The 22,231-nt window shown below is 35.7% G+C and overlaps 1 protein-coding gene across 4 annotated transcripts in view; it reads left to right on the top strand.

Annotated features, from left to right (window-relative positions):
• The window catches only part of inaD (inactivation no afterpotential D), a 217,280-nt gene that overhangs the window by 33,176 nt on the left and 161,873 nt on the right, over positions 1-22,231 (top strand). For all 4 annotated transcript variants that reach the window (XM_071589098.1, XM_071589100.1, XM_071589099.1 and 1 more), the window contains 8 exons: positions 3,812-3,986; positions 6,111-6,266; positions 6,921-7,118; positions 7,266-7,370; positions 9,393-9,518; positions 10,632-10,814; positions 12,161-12,349; positions 14,546-14,636. In XM_071589098.1, the coding sequence (XP_071445199.1) occupies positions 3,812-3,986; positions 6,111-6,266; positions 6,921-7,118; positions 7,266-7,370; positions 9,393-9,518; positions 10,632-10,814; positions 12,161-12,349; positions 14,546-14,636 (1,223 nt within the window). The remainder of the gene's footprint in view (positions 1-3,811; positions 3,987-6,110; positions 6,267-6,920; positions 7,119-7,265; positions 7,371-9,392; positions 9,519-10,631; positions 10,815-12,160; positions 12,350-14,545; positions 14,637-22,231) is intronic.

Consider the following 22,231-nt stretch of genomic DNA (forward strand, 5'->3'; position numbering starts at 1 on the left):
TTGAAGATTTGAAGAATAATTGAAAATAGCAGGAAATGACCCAAATGGGTATTTGCTTTCAAGATACTGAAAATGAGGAGTGGAGCGAAAATGCTCTCTTCCATATCTGGATGGCCTAATTATCAGCATTGACTCTTTTCTGCACCTAATCTCTTTTTCAGACAAGCATGCATTCAGTGTTCTTAATCAATGCTCTTTGAAATCCAAAAGCTTCCAGACTTGCTGCACCACAGAGTATTCGTTGGATATTTATTTATATGGGGCTACTTAATACTAATTCACTTTGAAGCATGTGCTGAATTTCGCTTTGATGAGCAAAGCATTATTTCAAGAGCATTTGTTTGTCCAAGTCACTTATGTTGTCTAAGAAGTATAATGTCTGAAACACCAAAACATACATGTGGGTATGTATCCATAATACTCGGCTAAACCACCTAAGCTCCAAAAACCAATGAAAATACAATGCTGTTTCACTCTTGCTTGACTCCATTCGAATTAAGTACATAACCAATACATGCAACTTGACTGAAGAGAGATTCTTCCGTGATGTTAAGAGTGTTCAGCTTGAAAGTCTGATGAAGTAAAATTTGCCAGTGAAAAACGAAAAGTTCAGTTTCAGTGCTTTGTCTTTCTGGGATGGCATTATTACAAGAAAAACTATAAAATTAAAAAAATAATTTATTGCAATAAAAGAAAACTATTGACTTTTTCATATTAGATGCCCGTAATGCCATGGGCCCCCTGTATTTCCATATTTATCAAACATGCCCTTAGTATACACTTAAAGGTATGGATATCAAAATCAATGTGCAGAAAAACTCTCGATTGTCCATTTTGCAGATTTTCCATGATACTCTCTCTTCCCAGGATCTAAAAAAATTAATAAAATTACAATTCTAAAGATAATGAAATACTTTGTAACTTCGATATACTTTTTATAAAATGCTAGTAAGAAGTACCTGGATTTTTTAAAAAGTTTTTCATTTCACTAAATCAAAAGTTGTCAAGAGTATATAATTTTTAATTTAACATTTTTGTATTATCCATAACTTCTCTTGCATTCATTAGCCCTGAGAATTCCATATTCAGCTTTAAGTTAAGAGTAAAGGCAGTTTACTATGCAATAAATCAGTCATTCAGTACAAGGTTTGTATTATAAGGATCGGGAAAAGTTTTGGAAAAAGATTTATTTCACATATTGTTATAATTCCACAGAATTCTTCAAATTACATCTCTTGAGAGTCGTCACACTTTTGCTAGTGGCTTTTCCACAACTCGAAGGCTCACTGGTTGGTGGATTCTGGAAGGTCCATAATGATACCAGTGTAACCTTCATTGATGGCACATAGGGTCCCATGGCGGTGTCCTTTGAGGGAGGATATTACTTTTGGAAATAGGAAATAGTCTGCTGGTGCTAAGTAAGGACTGTAAGGAGGTTGGGCAATTGTCGCGATGCCATTTTTTGTCAAGTAGTTGGTTACCTTGAAGCCTCAAGTGCACAAGACCTTCAGTTGAGCTCAGATCTTTCGTATCCCCAAATTTTCAGTGATAATGGTATGCTTTGTCATCTAATCAATGCCATTATGATCTGCTATCATGCCCTCATTTTACTGACAGTCTGAATTCAGCTCTCCACGCACACGATGCAAGTTGTCCTCTGTTCACGTAGATGACCATCCAGTGCAGGGCTCGTCCTCCACACTCCTGGCCAATTTTGAAGAGCTTGTGCCACTTAAAAACTGCAGTTTGTGACATGCTTTCATATATGAACACTTGGCTAATCCAAAAATTTCTAAAATTAGGAATACTATTCGGAGAGCCACAGTACTCACTTCCTCCCCTGAAGAGTACTATTGTGCGAGGCCCATTTGCCCTTTGGGCCATAAGATGCCCTATGCGTAATACTTTCCCTCTACAAATAAGCTATTTTTTGCAAACTTAAGGGATATTTTTCATTGACATGACATATTTTATTTGAAAAATTATTACAAATGAAAAATACTCAAACTCACAATAGTCTGTCCTAATTATAGGCATCAATTTTTCACATAATTAAATATTGTGGCATGAAAGAACTGAAAGATGATGGCTATGCTTGGATGCATTTTTTTGTTGTTTATGTTGAAAGCAAAATTGCATATCTCCATACTCAGTTTTGGCTTTGGAGATGGGGAATGCAAAGTGTGAAGCAAGAGTGGAATTAAGCATTATTTTGGACATCTGTGAAAGAAAAGTGCATTGCTGCCAAGAGCATTCCATTATAATGATATTACCTTATGTGCTATCATTAAAATAATCCATGCAGTTACATGCAAAATTATTTGAAGCATTGGTACCGATAAATCTTCCCATGAACAAAATTTCATTTTATTCTTAAACCATTTCAGTGCATATAAATATTGTTTTATTGCTTAAATTTCACCATATTTGGACAAAATCTTAAGCTTATAACTTCCATTTCATAATATTCCAGTGTAAGCTGTAAATGAATGAATGAATTTTACTCTCTGCAGAGCAGATATCTATTCCCATATCAGTCATTATAATGGTCTGTGAAAGCAATTAGTATTAAATCAGGAGGGTTTTCATTAAAATTATTCTTCAAAATTATTCTCTCCCACCTTCCTCCACACCCTCTCACACACTCCTCCCTCCTAAGTCACCTCCTTCCTTTCATCAACTCTCCTGGCCAAGGAATCATTTTTCTGCTTGGAATCCACAACTTTCCCACTAGACTTGTAATAATTTTGTGTGTGTGTTTTGATCCCTTTTTCCTATATCTATATCCACATGAGTATGTTTTTTTCCATTTGATGAGTTTTAAAAATATTATGAGCTGCTTAACCACTGGTTCTTTCACAGAGGTACCTGCTGCTTGAGATGTGTAAATTGTCATTTTTGTTTCATGATTCAAGGAAATGCACATTTTCAAATTATTTTAGGAAGAGATAAACCCTGGATGTTAAGTCGAGTAATACCAAATCATTATCTCTCTAATCTTCACGTTTATCTCTTTTTCATATATTTCAATGATCTTTCTTAGAAATATGACATTTTTACGCCTCACCTTTTATTTGTATTGCTGACCAAATGTGGTGTTACAACAGCGGTAATATGGCAAACTATAATCAAGACACATAAGCGGTAATCTAAATGTAGCACGTGTAATTATTTAAATAGATTTTTGAAGTTAGTTTGCAAACTGAAATTCTTTTCTCTAAATGATCTAAGATTCATTTATTCTAAATATTCCTATAGTTGTCAAGTGCATTTCAACAAATGCAGTGTACTGGCATTGAACATGATCAGAATGTATTTTTATGTAAAAGTTTTAATTTTTATTTATAAATAAATAATATCCTTTATAAAAAAGTATGGATCATTAAGTATTGGTTAGAGCTATGTGATGTGTTAAATATGTATATGCTTTTAAAAATTATTGGGCAAAATATAATTTTTCACATTTTTTCACCTGAAGAGTGTACTAATTAATGAAATTTTAAATACTTTCTAAATTAATGCTTCAAGGTTGTCATAAAAATTGACCAATTTACCCAGTGTTATGAATTTTCTACTTGGATTCTATTAATTCTCCTGTAATTATTTCTGAACCTCAGATATAGAAGTTTAATTGTCAACGTAAATGATATGTCTTTGATGGATAGGTGCAATTGTGTAGTTATTGTAGTCAGTTTATGTTGAATTAGCTGGCCATAGTATTACATAGTGTTTATTCTATTTTAAAAGTTGGTTTTAACCGGTCAAATATAATAATATGAAGAGCTAATTCTTGTGGAAACTACTTTTTCAGTTCTCCATTTGCCCAGAGTGAAGCGATAAAACTCTCGCCAAGTAGGCCAGAGAAGATTCTGCTGCAGGGACTCAAGACGCCATCAGATGATGGAGGAAAATCTGGGATAGACAGGGAGGCTGAGATTGTTGCAACTGTACTAGCAGAAACACCAAAGTCCACTTCTGATTTTGAGGTATTTAATGAAAAATTGATCTGTATAACTTCCAGAAAACTTCAAACATAAAAATCTCTTCTAAAATCATACTCTGAATCTATCCAAGAGCCAGCAAACTAATGAGTCACACAATAAAGATCTTGTATGCCACATGTGCAAGTTGAATCAACAACAAATGGTTTTGTGTGGAATAGATATTGATTAACACCTTGAGTTTAAGATTGGATAAGACCCGTACGAGAGTTTTGTATTTCCAAATCAGAGGCAATGGACACAGACTGAGCATTGTTACGTTCCCTAGCTTTCCCTGATAAGATAAAACCTGACATCCAACACTGCATTAAACTGTTCTTCAAATCAGAATTTTGTTCAAAATGTCCATCCTTTTCCTTCTAATACCCTTTTCTAACTCATATTCTCACCTCTATCATAGTCTGTAACATTCCATGCCTAATTAAAATAATTTACATTCACTTCTTCTGCCTTCTTTGAATTTTTCTCAAAAACCCTCCACCATTCCCCAACATGTTTTTTTTCCATTGGTTTTCCTTTCCATCCATTTTACCCATTCTACGAGTATCATTCTCCACACCCTCACCTCGAGAGCCTCTAGTTTTCACCTATCATCTTGCTTCAATGACTATGTTTCAAGACCATAATTCATGTAAAATTTTTCACTGATTTTTCTTAACATCCTCACTCAACAACCCTATATTCAATTTCTACCACCTGGTGGAAGTTTCTTTTCCGTAAGCAATTCTTCTTTTGATGTCTTTGTTACTTTGACCATGTTGCTCCAAAGCACTTCAAAACAGGTAAACTTTTCTTCCTTATTTAGTTGTTGCCCTCCAATTTGTATGTTTAACTTAGCCATCTTCTCAAAGACTCAGTAACCTTTATTTTGTTTACTTTGATTCTTGCCGCATATATATCATGCTGATTCTCTAATATTCTCATATTTGCTGCAGTAATTGTGTCCCCTCGGTTGATTGGCTAACTAAAGCTTGATCATTTGCAATCCTAACTAATTTTATGAAACCCCTCTCTCAACAGTCATTCCTATCTCCAGCTTTTCCCATTCCATTTTTTATGATTTTCTCCACATATACAGACGTTTCTTTTATATGCTGGAAAGCACAGATCATATAGACTACCATGTCTTACTACTCTTCCTAACCCTGCCCAACCCAAATCTCCATCCAGCAATCACACCTGTGCAGTCTGCGATATGAAGGCGTTATGTTACCGATAATTTTTATATCCCTTAAATCTACTCCTATCTTCTGTAATACATTCATTCATTCTACCCCATTTACTCTATGAAACACTTGCTCAAAATCTACGGGACAAATGCATCTTAATTTTGCTCATATTTCTCTCTATTAGCGGCCTGATTACAGCTATGGCAAGCCACATTGCCTTGACCTTCCTAAAACCAGAATGAGTATCCCTTAAGTAATAATTTTCCCTCTTGATTCTTTTATTGATGATTCTAAGTTCATGCTTAATCAAGCATTTTTCTTAAGTCATTTTTTGGTCTGGGAAGTAATACTAATCTGATGGAATCTTTTGGTCAAATGCCTCCTTTATATACACTATGGATTAACCCATGAAAATTCTTCCTTCTATGTTTTCCTATACGCTTAATCAATTACATGGAGATGTTATTTTTCCTCACCAGCTTATTTGATTGCAATTCCATCAATGCTCTTTCCATCTTGCAATTAAGTATGCCTGGGTCCCTACCATTCTCTATTCTATCTAGCTTGATAGGCAATATCTTTGCCATACAAATTCATAAAAAGATAATTTAAAAACACTTTTTTGCAAAAAGGTAAAATGCAATAGAATTCTTAAAATGTATGTTACTTAATATAACTGTATATAAAAGGTATGTCTTGTAATATAAGACAGAAATTTTAGATATCTATTTCCACTCATAATTTCGATTACCTGTGCATAAGACATACACTATATTTTCGCCATATTTTAAAGGGAAAAAGGTACATCCTATATGTTGGTAGATAGAGTATTTGAAAAAAGGGGAATAGATTGCTTGAAGGTTATGGTGGAATATTGATTAAGGAGGCTTTCCTCCTAAGGTAGGCACTTTTGCTCATTGACCATCCATTTGGATTTCAGGAAGGGGATGGATTTGTGCCAAGCCCTCCACTTCAGTTCAGGCTGACACCTGGGGAGGAACTCACTCCTTTTGAGAAGCCTTCATTTGCCGAGACTTTAGCTGGGATTCAAAGTCAAGAAAAGGATCAGCAAGAACCAGCCATGACTGTTACTAAGGTGAGTTTCAAACCTTATAATTCAGTAATTTTTAGACATGAGGGTATAATTTGTCTGATGCTCTGAATTCCAGATTACCTATGACTTTATCATATAACATGTTTAAGTAATTATATGACATTATTTTGTGCTGTCATTATTGATAAATTGTCCCATATGTCCTAAAGATTGGAGGTGGCCTCTGTAACGTTACTCAAGAGATTATTTTCATTGGATGTTTGTTGCCCTATCTCTACCATCCTTTTTGAATCCCACATGTCCTCGCATACTATTGTGAATTTTATCATATTTTTCACCAAATATGAAGGCAGATATGTTATGAACAGAGATATGGAATTGGAAAAGATTGAATCAATGAATATGGTCTGGCATATTTAATTCAACCCTCAAGTGTAACTGAAATAACCCTCATTCATGATTTTGTGGTCTTATAAAGAAGACTACTCATGAAATTTATCATATTCTTATTGGCAACTTGTAATGAAACACTATTATCTTCTTTGCCAAACTTACAATTATCAATGTCTATTTGAATTTGGCTATGGTTGTTTGGCTATTTTCAATCAATGCTTGTCTTTCAATAATACTTTTAAATAATTTGAAAGATACTCAAGTGAAGAAGTGGATTCCTCTCATAACTCTGTTACATTCCAGATTTCTCAGGGGCACAGCTCTTCCTCATTGGACAAGACCACGGGGGGGAGTAGTGGTGCTGGATACCACCACCATGATGGTGCAGCTGGTGGGGGAAAGTCCTCAGTGCTCCTGGCTAAGCACTGGGGACCGGAACGCCTGGTTGAGGTCCTTCGAGAACCCAACTGCAGCCTTGGCATTAGCATTGTTGGCGGGAAGGTGAGTTTGTGAGGAACTCATTTTGGTTTGAGTTTTGAGTTGAGATTTCTTTTGGTATGCATTCCAATAAGAATCTTCTATTCAGCATTTGTGCATAAGTTTTGTGTTTGATACTTAGAGGAGAATATTTACCCTTGTCATCTCCAGGTGGACCTATACAATGCTGGCCCCGACAGTGGCTCTGCCATCTCTGGTATATTCATCAAGAATGTTATTCCCCAAAGCCCAGCAGGGCGCACTGGAGAGCTCAAGGTGAGATCATTGTTCACTAAACTATTTACCATAAATTATAGCATAGAGTAATCAGCTGACAAGGTCATGTGGTGCAGTCCTGAGGGAAATGGTTGTCTTACTTTTCTAATAACGGATGGTGCTTGCATTTAGGAACACTCTTTTGAGTGGCTCTACCATTCATTATGGTTCCAGTCAAATTTCTAGGGTATTTTCCAGCCTCTTTCCTTCCTCCCCTTCCATTTGCACCTGCCCTTGGCTCTTATCAAGACTTGTAATTCTTGAGAATAGCTGACCAGTAGTAATCAATTACAATGGTGGTAGTTATGGCATTAGAGGAAAAGAAACCATGTACTTGTGAAAACAGAAGTACTTTAAATAGTAACTCTACTCAATTAAGATTGAATCTAGGAAATTATGGTTGTTGAATTATGATTTTTAATTAAATTTCAATTGATTACATGTAGATGACTACTTAATGAACCTTTTCCCCGAATGATTGTTTTACTGTGTAATCCAGCAAATAAAATTTTTATTTTTAATTAAAGATAGGCTACAATGAACTATATCATGTATGACTCAATATAGTAGATCTCAAACTTTATTAAGCACTTGAAATGCAAATATGACTGCATTAAATTAGCTCAAGAAAATTAGGATGTTTCCTAATTAATCTCTGGCTCCAAAGCTACACTTGTATAGTTAACTAAATTTCTATAAAATAACACTTAGTTCATCATGAAGAAGTTAACCTACTTGTAATTTTTGTGAAGGTAAATAAGTGTAGTTCACACAAGAAAGTGTGCATGAAAAATAGCAAATATACTTCACTCAATAATTATTAAAGTATTTTTAATTGCTTTAAAGGATCCAGCAAGAACTGAGAATATAAAATAATAAAGACCAGTAAAAAATGACATGTATCATTGAAATAGAGGCTACTGAAAATATTTTTTCTGTTATTATTAATTATGACTAAGCAGGAAAACTTTCTTTCTCTAACGTCTACCACTTCGTACACTGTCCCTGCTGCTGCCCAAAGATCAGAGCAGGGTGAGGCCAGACACTGCAGAAGACCCGAATAGTGATCCTATTGTTTCATTATTTATTTGAAAATTGCTAATTATATCCAATTGTTTGAGGGATTTCAAGAAAGTATTCCAGAATTGGTGTTGTTAGAATTGCCACTTGCAGTTACATTATCAAATGTGAAGGAGTATGAGATATACAGTTACACCTACTAGAGAATCAATAGTAATTTACTGCTCTTAGAAGGAATTGGAAGTAACAATAGACTGTTCTCTTTTGCTCAATGACCATTTTGAGAAGTGGAGAAAATATTTTTTTTGTATCAACAATATTAATTCACTTTGAGCTAATATAGAAGGCAGAAATTAATTTTTTTTATTACTGATTTTTTGAATTCCATATCAATGGTTTTCCCCTTTTTTTCTTCCTTGGACCAATTGAAGGAGTGGTAAGGGACATCCGTGGAAACATCATTTTCATGGTCCACCTTGGTAATGTTTTTGAAATGATTTATGCAAATTTACACAATTCCATTAGACTCATTATTGTTTATTAAAATAGGTAACTGGCTAAGGTAGGTTTTGGATGGGCAAAACCAACAATTGATATTTTATATTTTCTGATAAAATACCACCCAACATCCTACTCTACAACAAGCCCCTATTCATCTTCATTAACCTTCTTCCTTCCTTCACCCCATCCAACATCCCTATCTGATTCCTGCCCCTTCCTCACTTGCTTAACATTCTCCCCTCTATTACATTCTCCAACATCCCACTGCTGATCAATGTCTTTTGTTTAGAGTAGGCTAATGCCAATGCCAGGTTTCTCTCCACCCTTCCTATTTTCTCATCCACCCCTAATAGTGTAAATGAACCTAGCTGTCGGTCACCTCCCCTAAAACTACTACTATATAGTTATATTTTCATGTAATTTATGAAGTTTAATGCTGAAAGTAGCAATAATTATTGAATTACTTTTCCATTTTCTATCAAAATCATATTTTTCCCTCAGACTGGGGATCGGATTTTAGAAGTTGATGGCATTGACGTTCGTCATGCAAGCCATGAGCGAGCTGTGGAGGTCATTCGAGGATCTGGGAACCCTGTTACCTTTCTTGTCCAGTCTCTCATTCAGTGGGTGAGTTGCCAGGATTACTCTATTTGACTTTTTATGTGATTTGTGATGAAGATGCCCTTTATGTCGCAGTATCCTTCAAGGTATCTTACACTCTTGCAAAGTATTGCTTTATTTATTTAATTAATTATAATACATTTACTTAATTTACTGTCTTTCTTAGAAAAAATATAAATATAAACATGAACACCAACATTTTGTTTACAGCTCAGATGTCATTGTTAAGGGTGTTTTTTTTTCAGTTGAATGGTTAGTAGTAAAAAGCTGATTAAATTTATACTTTGAAGTGTTTATGAGACATGAAAATACAGCCTAATTTATGGAATTAACTTTAGGGTTATGTGATTGAGTCTCAATTAACGAGGAGAAAATATTTTAACTGTTCTTGCACCAAAATTTTGATTAATATTTCCTGTAATAAAGTGTAAAAATATAAATCATCAAATATGAACTTCCATTTTTTTACTCTGAATAATCACATTAGTGCAATAATTGAGCGTTTGTTTTATATTTGCAGAATATGTATTTTGGTTTTCCATTTCTCAAAATTTTCTGGCTAATTAAGAGCCTAAGGCCCTACAAGAGTTATGTACCTAAGGCTTCCTTTACCTGCTGGGACTCATACCAAATGAAAGTGAAGGCATTTACATATGTGCCTTTTAGTACTAACCAAAGTTCATGCTAAAAATCCATGCAAGTCCATGGTAAAAATATATGAAAACAGTAGCCGTTTCGATGTCTATACATATGATCATTGGTATTAAATGCGTATTCAGAAGCACTAAATGCAATAGAATGCAAGGTGATTAAATAAAACTAGGGAGAAGTGATGCAAGAAAAAATTATAGAAGGAAGGAATAGGGCATCAACACATTCAAAGTAATGTTTGGCAAAGCCATAATAGCTTAATGATAATCAACTCTTGTTTTGAACTAGCTAATATAGGGGAAATGCACAATTTATCACCATATGCCAGAAGGTACCTTTATCTAATGCTTGTCCTGTGCCTACCTCCATGAGAGGTTGTGACAGTCAAGTCTGAAAAAGCAGGAAGTTGTTTTGTCCATTGTGGGAGGTGATCAACTTAAATTCAAAGTCTTTGATCTGTATTTTCAGAATGAAGGTGAGGAGCGTCAGAATGGAGCAACATCAGCATCCTCTTACCATTCATCCTCATCCTGGGCCTCCACTTCATCCTCATCAGCGCCATTGGCTGGCAAACGCCAGTCGGCCAAGATGCGGGCCCCACAACCTCCTAAAGTGCCTCTCGCCAGAACTCCCTCTCCTGACGTTATTCAGGTGAGAATCCGGTCTTGTGGGGCCACAATCAAACATTTCAATGACATCTGCCTGAATAAACACAGGCTAAAAAGATGCTGAAAGTGAAGCTGAAAGTTAAGCAATTTGTAGGATTTACCATTTTTGCCTAATGGAACCATAGAAATGCCATCAGGGTTTTGAAAACTTTGAGAGGAAATCAATTTGATCATGGTTTAGAAGCTCCACCTGCTCACTCAGCATTCATATTAACTGGGTCATCCAATTAAAAGAAACACTATACTCTCTTTTTGTGTTTCTTTTTGTTAAACAGGCAGTGATGAATATTCAGTATTATGTGGAATATGTTTACTCAAGGGCATTATATTACAACAAATATTGAAACTGAAAACTACTCCAGTTTTTAGTAAATATTGACCTATGTGGTGTGCTACATTAATTTGAGAATTTCCTATATTCCCTGATATAGTTCATAACATATACCCTAACTCATTGCCAAGTTTTCTGGGAAAAATAATATTCAGTGTGTGTGAAAAAAATTATGGTTATAGTATGTGTGGAGTTCAAGAAATAACAATTTCGATTGAATTTTTTGGGAATGATATAAATTTTGTTTGATGTATTAGTGAGCATTAAGTTTCAATTTTCAGGAAATGTAACTTAATGAACTTCAAGAATTATGGAGCAAAACATATTTTCCTCTGTAATTCTTCATTGGAAAAATTTCATGTTTTATAATGTTGCCTCTTGGAAAGTTAATACTTCTACATGATATGAACTATTCATATAATTCATTTTCTGTATTATTGGAACATTATCCACCAAAATATTGACTATGAAATATGCTAAGGGAGCCATTTTATACTTGTACTCATGAAGGATAGAAGTGTGAAAAATTTGGTCATGCAAGGTGAGTGCAATCTTGTCATAACCAGCATGAATGACAATCAATTTGTCTTCTTTTATGGGAACAATATGGAAATGCATTTTGCGTATTCATGCAAATTACTCCAGTGATAAGGAAATATATGAACTTTTGTTCTTATTGCTTTTTTTCTTTAACCCCTGCATCAATATTATGTGAACTTACTTATCTCCTTATTTTTATGCTTTTTGAGGGCCTTCAGTGAAAAATTTAAATCGTCAAGTAAAACATTTACGAGCAATGAGTAGTAATTTTCATCAACATACATTCACCTATCAAGGAAAGTAGAACAGCCTTTTCTCTAATCTTGTTAGCTGATTTGTTGACATGATAAATTTGTGTATCAGTCATGTACTATCTTTTGATAGGGCCAATTTAATTCTACATTCAATGTTGAACGTATGTCGTCTGATTGATCAGTTGTGTGTTGCCAATGTTACAGCCTGGGATAAACGATGAAGAGAGGCAGAGTGGGATGAGGCAGCAGTCCAGCCAGAAGCGAAGGGATTCAGCCTCTTCTGGGAAGGCAGCTGCGACCAGTCGATACTCCTCAAGTGAGGAGGAGAGTGATGATGATGAGGAAGATGCTCGGGACATGGAGGGGCGGATACTCACCAAGAAAGGTGTCGAGGTCAGCAATGGAAACTTACTCTTTCTCTCTCTTCTCTCCCGCCACACACTTCTTACCTACTACATCTTTCCCTCCCTGTCCCTGGTGATGATGGTTAGATTTAATGGGAATTGTTTTTGTTTGTAATGTGCAGTGATATTAGTTGCTTCAATAAGCACAATGTAATAATTAAATATATAATTGCAGAAGTAGCACATAATAAATAAATAGTAAAATACTTAATTTAAATAAAAATATCCAATTTTTGAATGCTTGAAATCTGCATGCATGTTGAAAAAATAATCACCAATAGTATGCTCAAAGCAATAAAGTCTATGAAGCTTTGAAAGTAAAATATTTTAATACTTTGAATTTAATCATATTGGGTCATAGATTGAATCCTGGATGTGGAAATATCGTTTGATGCCTACAAAACCATTTTTCATAACACTTTCCTTTCTTCTTTTAAATGAAGTCTGAAGGCCTTCATGTAACTATAATTTGTTGACAGTGTTTAAATTAGCCATCTTCAAAACTGTTATAATAAATTCAAAGTCCAATTTTACACAAGTAATGTTTTAAAATCAAATCTTTGTAAATTTCTGATTTTAAACTGATGTAGCAAGATCCTCTTGTGGAAAAGCTGCATTGAAGAATAAATTAAGAGTATGGTCCAAATTTCTGGAGAAGATAATGAAAGAATAATTTAAAATAGTAATTCTTCTTTGCATAAATCTGGGTATTTACAAGATTCTGCTAGATCAAGAAATCCCAGAAAACTCAGCGAAACTGATGGATATATTGGAAAAAATCAGTGCTTGACACATTTTACAAAGGAAAGAGTTTGAAATACATTTTTGAAATGCTACAAATTCATTCCCAGATATTCATGCTCTTCTTCATGGTCTTTGCTCTACTTGACGATCAAATGAGAGATACTGTATTGAGGTTTTCATATTGAGACAGTAGTTTGTGTGGATTTATGTGAAAATAAGGTTCTCAATATTTTGTTCTCTGAATACTTTTTTTATTTTTACCTTGGTTTCGGTATATTTTTGATTTATGTAGTTAGAGTAATTGCTTTGTTTCTGTTCCTCATCTCCTTCTTGTGCTTGTGAGTGATTCTTCCTGTTCATTTTTGAGTGCAATTAATTTTAATGTTCTGGAATTATAATTTTAATGTAACAGAATTATAATTTCAACGTTGTGAAATTAGAATTTAGTGGAATAATACTGACCTCTTCACAGGCTCATTGAGGAACTATTTTAGAAAAACAGTGAATTATAATTGTTATAGAACATTGATTTTATTTTCCAGGAAATCTGTGTCTTTTGAGGGAGGGACCACTCTAAGTAACTTGCAATTACATAGGAATTTATTGTCAGGGTGTTGTGCTTACCTGATATTCTTCTTGCATTTAAACATACTTCCAGCATATGTCAGGGTATCATGTTATCTCCCTGATGTAATGATGAAACTCCCAGGCATTCCTAATAATTTCGGACACCGCAGCTGATTGTTATAAATACATGACCAATATTTGTCCAAAATGAACTTGTCTGATGACATGGAGTGACTTGGAAAAATGAAGCTCGTATTATCATGGGGAAACATAAAGACCTTTGGGGAATTTTCTGGATAAAAGACACTGATAAAATCAACAATAAAGACTATGCCATGGATACTGGAGAATTAGAATTTAAAAATTTGAAACCTAAAAATAAAAAATATATAAAGGGCGTCAATGGCAGGGAGTAACTAGGGCAAAAGGGCTTTCAAAAATTGAGTAACAATTTGAAAGGCGTACATATTTGAGACCTGGCATGGAATTAACTCAGAACTCAGTAGCAGGAAGAAGCAATTAACCTAGGAAAGCATTATGTATGGTTTTTTTGTATTTACATAATGAATATTTTTCTTCAAATGAATAAGGCCTGCAGTGAATGAGTATAAATAAACAAGCAATGGACGTTACATTCTTGTTCCAAGTGAAAAAGTTTTAAAATTCTGGGAGGTATGTAGGAAAAATCAATTTTTTTGTGGGTAAATAAAATTGCGAAGTATATTTAACACCAGGTAGTATATAGAAAGGATATAAAAATGCTGCCATTAATTATTTGTCTAAACTTCTACTGAAACATTTTATTCCTCAAATGTATTAATATGGATGCTGACTTTATTTTCAAATGTTTTCAACAAAGGATTTCCATTGACAGATTTCACGTGCCAGTGCTGGAAATGTGAAAAGGACAAAAGAGGAAATTGAAGCTGACCCTGAAGAAGAAGATGAATTTGGATACACCAGTTGTGAGTACTCTTTTCATGATTAAACTTTTTCGAATTCTGTAGACAGTGAAATCTCTTAACTATGTTCCCCTATAAATGAATGCTGTTGCCCTATTAGCCCAGATATTAATGCAATTTCTGGGTGATGTTGAACTCTGATACCTTGGATCAGGTTTTAGCTTGGTGGCCAAATACATTCAGTTTTTTGCAACACGTAAGTATGAAGGCATAACTAAGGTTTTCTGTAGCCTCTAGGTTACTCTTGTGTTTCAGGTTTGTGACCATAACTCGAATTTACCGTAGATATAGAGTACATATAAGAATGATGACTTAGTTTATTGTTTAATCATTATCTACTGCAGCAACTCACTGGAAGTGGGAATTAACTTCGTAGGTTTAAATTTTTGTACCATGATGCAGATACTTATGCTGAATATTAATTTAATTAAAATATTGTTTTAATAGATAATTAAGGAAATATCGATAATCAAAGTTATTAATTCTATGGCGAATTAAATTTGCAATAGATGAAAATGAGGGTTTATATCTGCGAAGGATTTTGAATTTATATTCTTAATACATATCTGTATTAATGGATGGATGGAAGATTTTACATTAGACTATTAGGTTTTTATTGTTTTGGGAACATTTATTTTGTTACATTAATAAAGTCGTGAAAAATAATGAGAATTATTTTGGCACATGGACAACTCGGTGATAGATGGATGAATAATCAGGAAATTTGGGTAGACTGAGGACAATAATACAATTTCAATCATCAATGGGTATAATGTAAAGGTTTTTCTTTATTAAAGGTATTTCCCTCCTAATCATTTAATGGATATAGTCGTTTATGAAACTGCTTACCATACATCCATTGTCTATAAAACTTTAAAGTCAAAATTTTAAATATTAGGTAAGTAAGGTAAAAATATTCAAGTTTGTTTTAGCCTGATTGCCTAGCCAAGAAAAATAAGCATTACATTGATGTAGATTGTATTGCATTGGCGACTCAATTAGGGGTAATTCGAGACATTTTATGCCAGATTTTATTGCTAGCCTAGTGTATTAAATTCGCCCCAATAGACCGTGGGGGCCGAGTATTTCTTGTGGTCGGTCGACGGAGTGTGTAGATGGGAGCGCCTCCCGCGGGGGTGCTTCCCTAGGGAATCCCTAAGGATCGTTCGACGGCATTGGGTCTCCTGAGCCCAGAGGATGTGACCAATGCGACCGACGAGGTCCCCGTATCCTGGAGGTTATGCGTCGTGGCAATTCCAATCTATTGCAAGGAGTTGCATAACACTCAAGGATGTCGGGTCGCGTTGGTTTAGTGCAAGCCATCATAATCTACCCACTGCCCTCCATCCACACCCCTGCCCCTCTGCTGAATCCTCCTTCCTCTCATCAAGCGACGAATACGCATTGGAGTTGACTCGTTTTCGTATCGATTTATTTATCGATTTCAATGGCAAATTGACTTACCTTGAGACGTTCGAATCCCCTCCACACATGAAAACTGTCAGTAACATATCGTATTTACATTGGTAGCTACGGTGAGACCAGGTAAAATACTCACTAGAATTGAGTTGAGTGTTGTTAATAAAACTTAACAGTGAATACATTATTTGCAGGAGATGCAAATAATTTACATTCATTTAATGATCGAAGCAAACGGTAAATGAGCCGTGAGACGTTAACGATGTTTTCTGGTCCGATCCGAAAGATTTTGCCGAAATCGTGGTAGTCACTCGCATATGACTTGATTCTGTCTCCAAGTTTCGACCCCGACACTGATCATAAGTTTGCACGTATAGGGCAGTAAATCAATGGTGCATGCAGCAAGTTGACCTTCCAACTGAACTCCTGAAACGTCTTTGGTGAGCCGCTCCCGTCTTTGGTGAGTGTTATCGATGCTTTACCACAAAGAGGGAATCACGTACGCCAGTATATTTCCTCTGCCGCCTTTCCTCTCCGCCCCCACCTGAGTCGCTCTTCCACATATTTTTATTTGGGCAGGGTCTTGCTATCTAACCAATTAAATGGCACTTTTCCCCTTACCATTTTTTCTCCATGAACATCATCTAGTTCTCCAAATTAAATCCAAAGAAAATTTGCCTTTAAAGTGATCGGGTTTCTTAAATAATATTATTAATAACAATAAAAAGTAACGGTTACTAGGGAGGAAGGGGTAAGAAGGCTCATAGATTCATAGATGTCATGGAACTGCACAAAACTCAAATAAAAACCCAAGACTGCCCTTCAAAGATCTTGCGCCACTCCACCAAGCCAACGTTAGAGCAGGCGGTGGTTTAACGCCCTGCCTGAATCTTAGAGAGGCGACTGATGGACGGGAAGAAGGTACAAAGGATTTCGCCGAGTAAAAGAAAGAAACCTAGTCAATAAAAGCATTATTGATTGCATGACACCCACTACAACATTATTCAAAACTTGAAAATAGAATAATCACTTCCTTAATCATGACCGGAAATCTCATTCCAGAAACGGAAGGTTTTCCAATAGTAATGCAGGATCGAGCAGTAGCAGCAAGGAGTTGAATAAAGAGTATAGTGAAATAAAATACTATATCAGTTAGATTAGATATTTTAAATATATTGCCTAAAGCCACCAATTTGGATAAATTATAGTGACTAGTTGTAGCTGAATGTAAAGTCCTTACCAAAACAGAATACACCGGCAGAAAAAACACGGCAGCAAAGATTGCAGATTCCACCAAGAAATTGCTGTCGAGCGTCACCTAATTACAACACGCACTCCATATTACGTATGTCTACGGTCCAGAGAGCATCCTCGAAAATGAGAAACTCTGATGTTATTACGACGGAGCTCTTCATTTTGATAGAATAATAATAATCAATAGACCGGATATTGCCTATGTTAACAAATTATTAAATGAAACATTCCCAAGAGTTATATTAATTCCAAATGGCTCGAATCTAACTCAAAATGAAGAAAAATGTCAAAATACCTTCCCCTGATCATTGATTTGAAAGAGTTCTGGTAGCAAATTATGTAGCGTCTATGTGTGAATTATAATGCCGGTGACAGACATTACTAGTACCAATGTCCACTACATCAAACCAATGAATCAAATATTAGCACATATATACGAGAAGTAGTTATACTCAAAACAGCCACTCTAACGAGAAAATCCTTAATGCAATAAAGGGAAGTGCGACTTGGTTAGCATTCGTCGCGCGATCAAAAAACTTTAATATGTTATCAATAAATAAATAATATTATTCCCTTTTCAGCTCAACGAAACCAAAGTAAATATAAAAAAGATAAGGTGTAAGGAGGAAGAAAGTTCTGTCCACATAAAGGGAACATGGAGTCACGGGTATTATTGATGGCAAGGTGCTAGGTGAATTCACATGAAATACCATGGTTCTTTTTGAAAAGTATTTGCTCGGAAACGTTTTTCGAAATCCTTGATACTGAATTTTATTTTTGTGAATTCACTTTCATTGAGAAACATACGCTTTGGAGAATTCGAGATCATCGCAGCTACCAACTGAAAGTATGTTTTGGTAAGTGAGGACAGTGCTCAACTCAAAATAAGGCTTATGATGAGTGAAACATTCGCGAATTCGGCAAAAAGTGGGCCCGTTCCTTTCCAGTGCTACCATTTGGTTTCCTACCAAGTTGCAACTGATGAAAAATCGCAATTTAGACTTATTTATCCAAAGGCATCACCCGATTTTTGAACTCTAGATTCAGCAACCAAGCGCTTTCTCCACGATACTACTGCCAAAATCCCTCCTAACCGTATTTTAGCGTGTTGAAAACGCGGTGACGTGATGCGAAGAAGTTGAAGAAATGTCGTATTGATAGCTTGTAAATACCGTTATGTGAGGTGACTGTCGGAAGCGATGTGGTTTTTGGACCTAGATAGCATCGGCCAATTATCCTAGTATGATAAGAAATACACCTCTGAAAAGCACCACCGCTGGAAACTCTGCCGGTAGAAGTCTTTGATTGGCATTGCCTCTGGGAATTTGCCAAGATGGAGGAACGTCCCCACTTAAGAACATCCGTTTCGACGACATATTTAGGAACGAAGTTTCTCACGGGTTACCAATGGCTCCTATTATTCTGCGGTGGGAGCTGCCAATACTATTGAATAGAGGCTTTATTTAGAAGATACTAATTTCAGGAGGGGAATCAATATTTTTAAGCACGATGCTGGGTCCGCGGAATTATTTTGCTTGCAGGCAAAATTCCCAACACGAGACTTGTTGCGAGTGTGTGACAGTATTTACGTGTATCTCACGTTTTGGGAGTAAGTTGGCTCTGGGCAAATAAAAAATATCCCAGGCGCTATTCACTCTTTATTTTTCGTGGGGAGCAAAAGACATTAGCATCACCTACGTGATGAATTAACTCAACTTTATCCTTTTAAAAATGAAGTCATGCTCGTCTTTATGGTTGAGGCTGCGTCAGAGAATGCCAGAATATCTTGAAAACAGGGAACTTTTGCTAGGGAAGAAATTTAACCAAAACGCAGAAAATATATTGAAGTAAATATACTTAAAATACTGCCGTCGTATGAAGCACAATAGGCTATTTTGAGTTCGCCCATATATGTTGTGGAATTGAAAATTATACTATTAAAGAAAGAACTTTCAATAGATACATAAACCACGTTGTGTTGTTTTTGTTGGATTGAACGAGGTATCAAAAGTTTTATTTTTCAGAAGTTATCCAACCAAGGTGGTTTTCATTGAGTGAATTAATCTACTAAAGTAAGGCCCACTAAAAGAGAAACAATTGAACAATAGGTACCAAATGGCAAAGCTTCTGACATGTAGATTATTTTCTTTAAATGTAGTTCACCTATTTCTTATAAAGACAATAATGCAAAATGGTCAATTACAGACGGAACATCACCCAAAGCTGTGTGGATCTATTTGGGCATTTGCAAGACTCTTTAAAAGTCCGGACACATTCATAATCGGCGATAATGTTCTTGGCGCTAAAGGGTTACACTCCCTTTTATGTACAAAATATACTTCTAAAAACTTTATTATGTGTTATACCCTCGGAAATTCACCTTCTGACCGCGAGTGCTAACTATTAAAAAACTCTTTGTGATGCCTATCCACATATCGTCTATGTCTACGTAATATGACGAAAGATACGGAAAGGCCGTGTGGCAGGAAGTACCAGGACATGTGCCATAAAAAAGGTGAGACTCAATCTTCAAGGAGCTATATTTTATGCGTTCGGGTTATGTCACTTTGTGTCGTGGTTTTGAATGTTTTCGAGGGGGAAGTGGAGCCGTTGAGCTTGCTTTTGCAGTGCGGAAATAGAACATTTCCTCATCTCATTGCATTAAGTGAAATTGCACGGATTATGCCTTTTAATTAAGTTCAACTTAGCTTTATTTAGGCTCCCATCCCAAATGGTTGAGTAATTGTTTGACGCATTTTGATTTTACAGCATATTTATGCGTATCAAATAAATTCTTTTTTTTGTTCAATTCTTGAGCCAGTATTTTCTAAGCTGGATAGAAAACGATAGAAGTGCCAAGTTAGGTCTAAATAAAAAGTAACCACATGCCCTAGTAAGTTTTTCATCCTTATAATATCCAAATGTTATTCTAGGTGGCACGGTATATGGTTATATGTATATCATGTACGTCGGAAAGCTATGATCGATGTTACGGTATTTTACAGTTCGCTCATTTGAACGCTACTAGGGTGTAGGGATGATGCAGCTTTCTGTTCTTTTTTACATGTGTGTATTAGTGCAAATATTTAAGTATTTATTCCTAGTTATTCCACTTCAGCATCTATCCATCAAACCATAACTGAATGATGAGTAAATTGGCAGACATTATTTTGCGGTATTTATTGCATTTAATTTCAGCTTGGATTCATCGGCGAATAGTCTGAATCAATTTGTGGTTTTGGTTACTGTAAAATTTGTCTTTGAAGAGAATTTAAAGTCCGACGAAGCTGTTGGGATTTATAAATCACCCTCACGTAATTAGAAGTCAAATCGTCTGGCACTAGTGTTTGTTTGCGGTAGATACAAAATAGTGAAGTCAGCTCATCATTTTCTTATTCGGTTCACATATTTGAATCCTTATGTACATATGATTTACTTGTATCATCGTTTCCATTTCATGCAAAGATCGGTCCACTTCATTCTCATCTGTTCTATGGTGTCTTTAAGTTTCCGCTCCCGTATCCCTCTTAATTCGGTCCGTGAGTTTGCAGCGGCAACAGAGCCGTTAATTTTTCGATAAACGCTAAAATTATAATAAACGAAAATGAGGTATATTTACGAATGTTATTCCCAGAATTCAATTCCATTTTTGTATGGGAATCAATTCGGGTTATGTAGCAATTTAACTTAATATCTTGCATAACTATTTTACGGTTCGTTATATTTTCTGTCTCAGAGATTTTTATTTCTATAAAACAGACATCCATATCACACATTTCTGGGTTGTATTAATCGTCATTAATTTTAGAGTTAAGGTAGTAATTGATAAAACGTCGAATAAATGAATAAATATGGTATACCATTAAATCATAGGAACTTCATTAAATGAAATAAGTATAGAAAATATTATATCACCAATCTGTAAAATTTTTAGGAAAAGGTTTTTTATTTTTAGCCGAAAGAATTAAAAATAAAAATATTTAAGTAATCATGTATTAAGCAACACTTTCTGTGTTTCGATTGTGGCCGAATTACAGTTAGTTTATTGAATTTCCATACAAGTATTATTACACGATATGTTATTTGTTGTTGCTCAGATTATATTGTTTGGTTATCGTGCGTTCAGAATTATACTCGTATGCATTCCTGAACTAGCTCAGGCATCATCGGAAAAAAATTCAAAAAGATTTATTTCAACTGAAAACAGAATACGTTGTTTATTTTTCCATGCCTGCCTTACCCCTGCCCAGAGAGCAGAAAATAAAACTGCAAAAACTGAACTCTGTGTGACATGAGAAGAGTTACCAAAAGTGGCTTCGTGATTCTCATCATGAGTCCCCACGATTGCAACGAGTGGCTTTTGGCACGGATATATTTTCACTCCGCCTCGCTGCTTACATATAGCTTCAGGCGCTAATAACCTTAGGTTGACGCGCCTCCAACCCCAGCAACAAAAACAAATTGCGTCGTCTCTCCTCACATTCCTCGTAGTCGCCTGCAGTGTGGAGGCGGGTCCCTGGAGGTCGAGGGAAGGGGGAATGGGCGGGCATACATGGGACGTTGGGACTCAGGGGAAGGAGGGTGGAATCCAGTTCTCATATCTAGGATTTTTCCTTGCGCTTCGAGTAAACGTTGCCATTTCCGTTGTCAAGGAAAACTTCGTTAACTTCAAGGCGAATTCCAACTGTTACGAATTTTCGCGCGAGTCTTGAAAGCATTCGCTGCCACGGACCTAAAATTCGTCGTTTCGTTCGTCTCCGGAGTAAAACGGTGACATCCGGACGGCTGTGAGGGCTAAAACAGATGAATACTGCTTGAAGCGTTCCGACATCCAGGGCAATTTGGAGTTCAGGGGTATACCACGGCATTTATTCAAAGAACAAGTTCGCGCAGTCGTTTCTCACAGCACTCTCCCGCATTATTGA

The sequence above is a fragment of the Hetaerina americana genome, unplaced genomic scaffold (genome assembly GCF_022747635.1).
Source record: "Hetaerina americana unplaced genomic scaffold, ioHetAmer1.1.p SCAF_33, whole genome shotgun sequence".
In the NCBI taxonomy this organism is placed as follows: domain Eukaryota; kingdom Metazoa; phylum Arthropoda; class Insecta; order Odonata; family Calopterygidae; genus Hetaerina; species Hetaerina americana.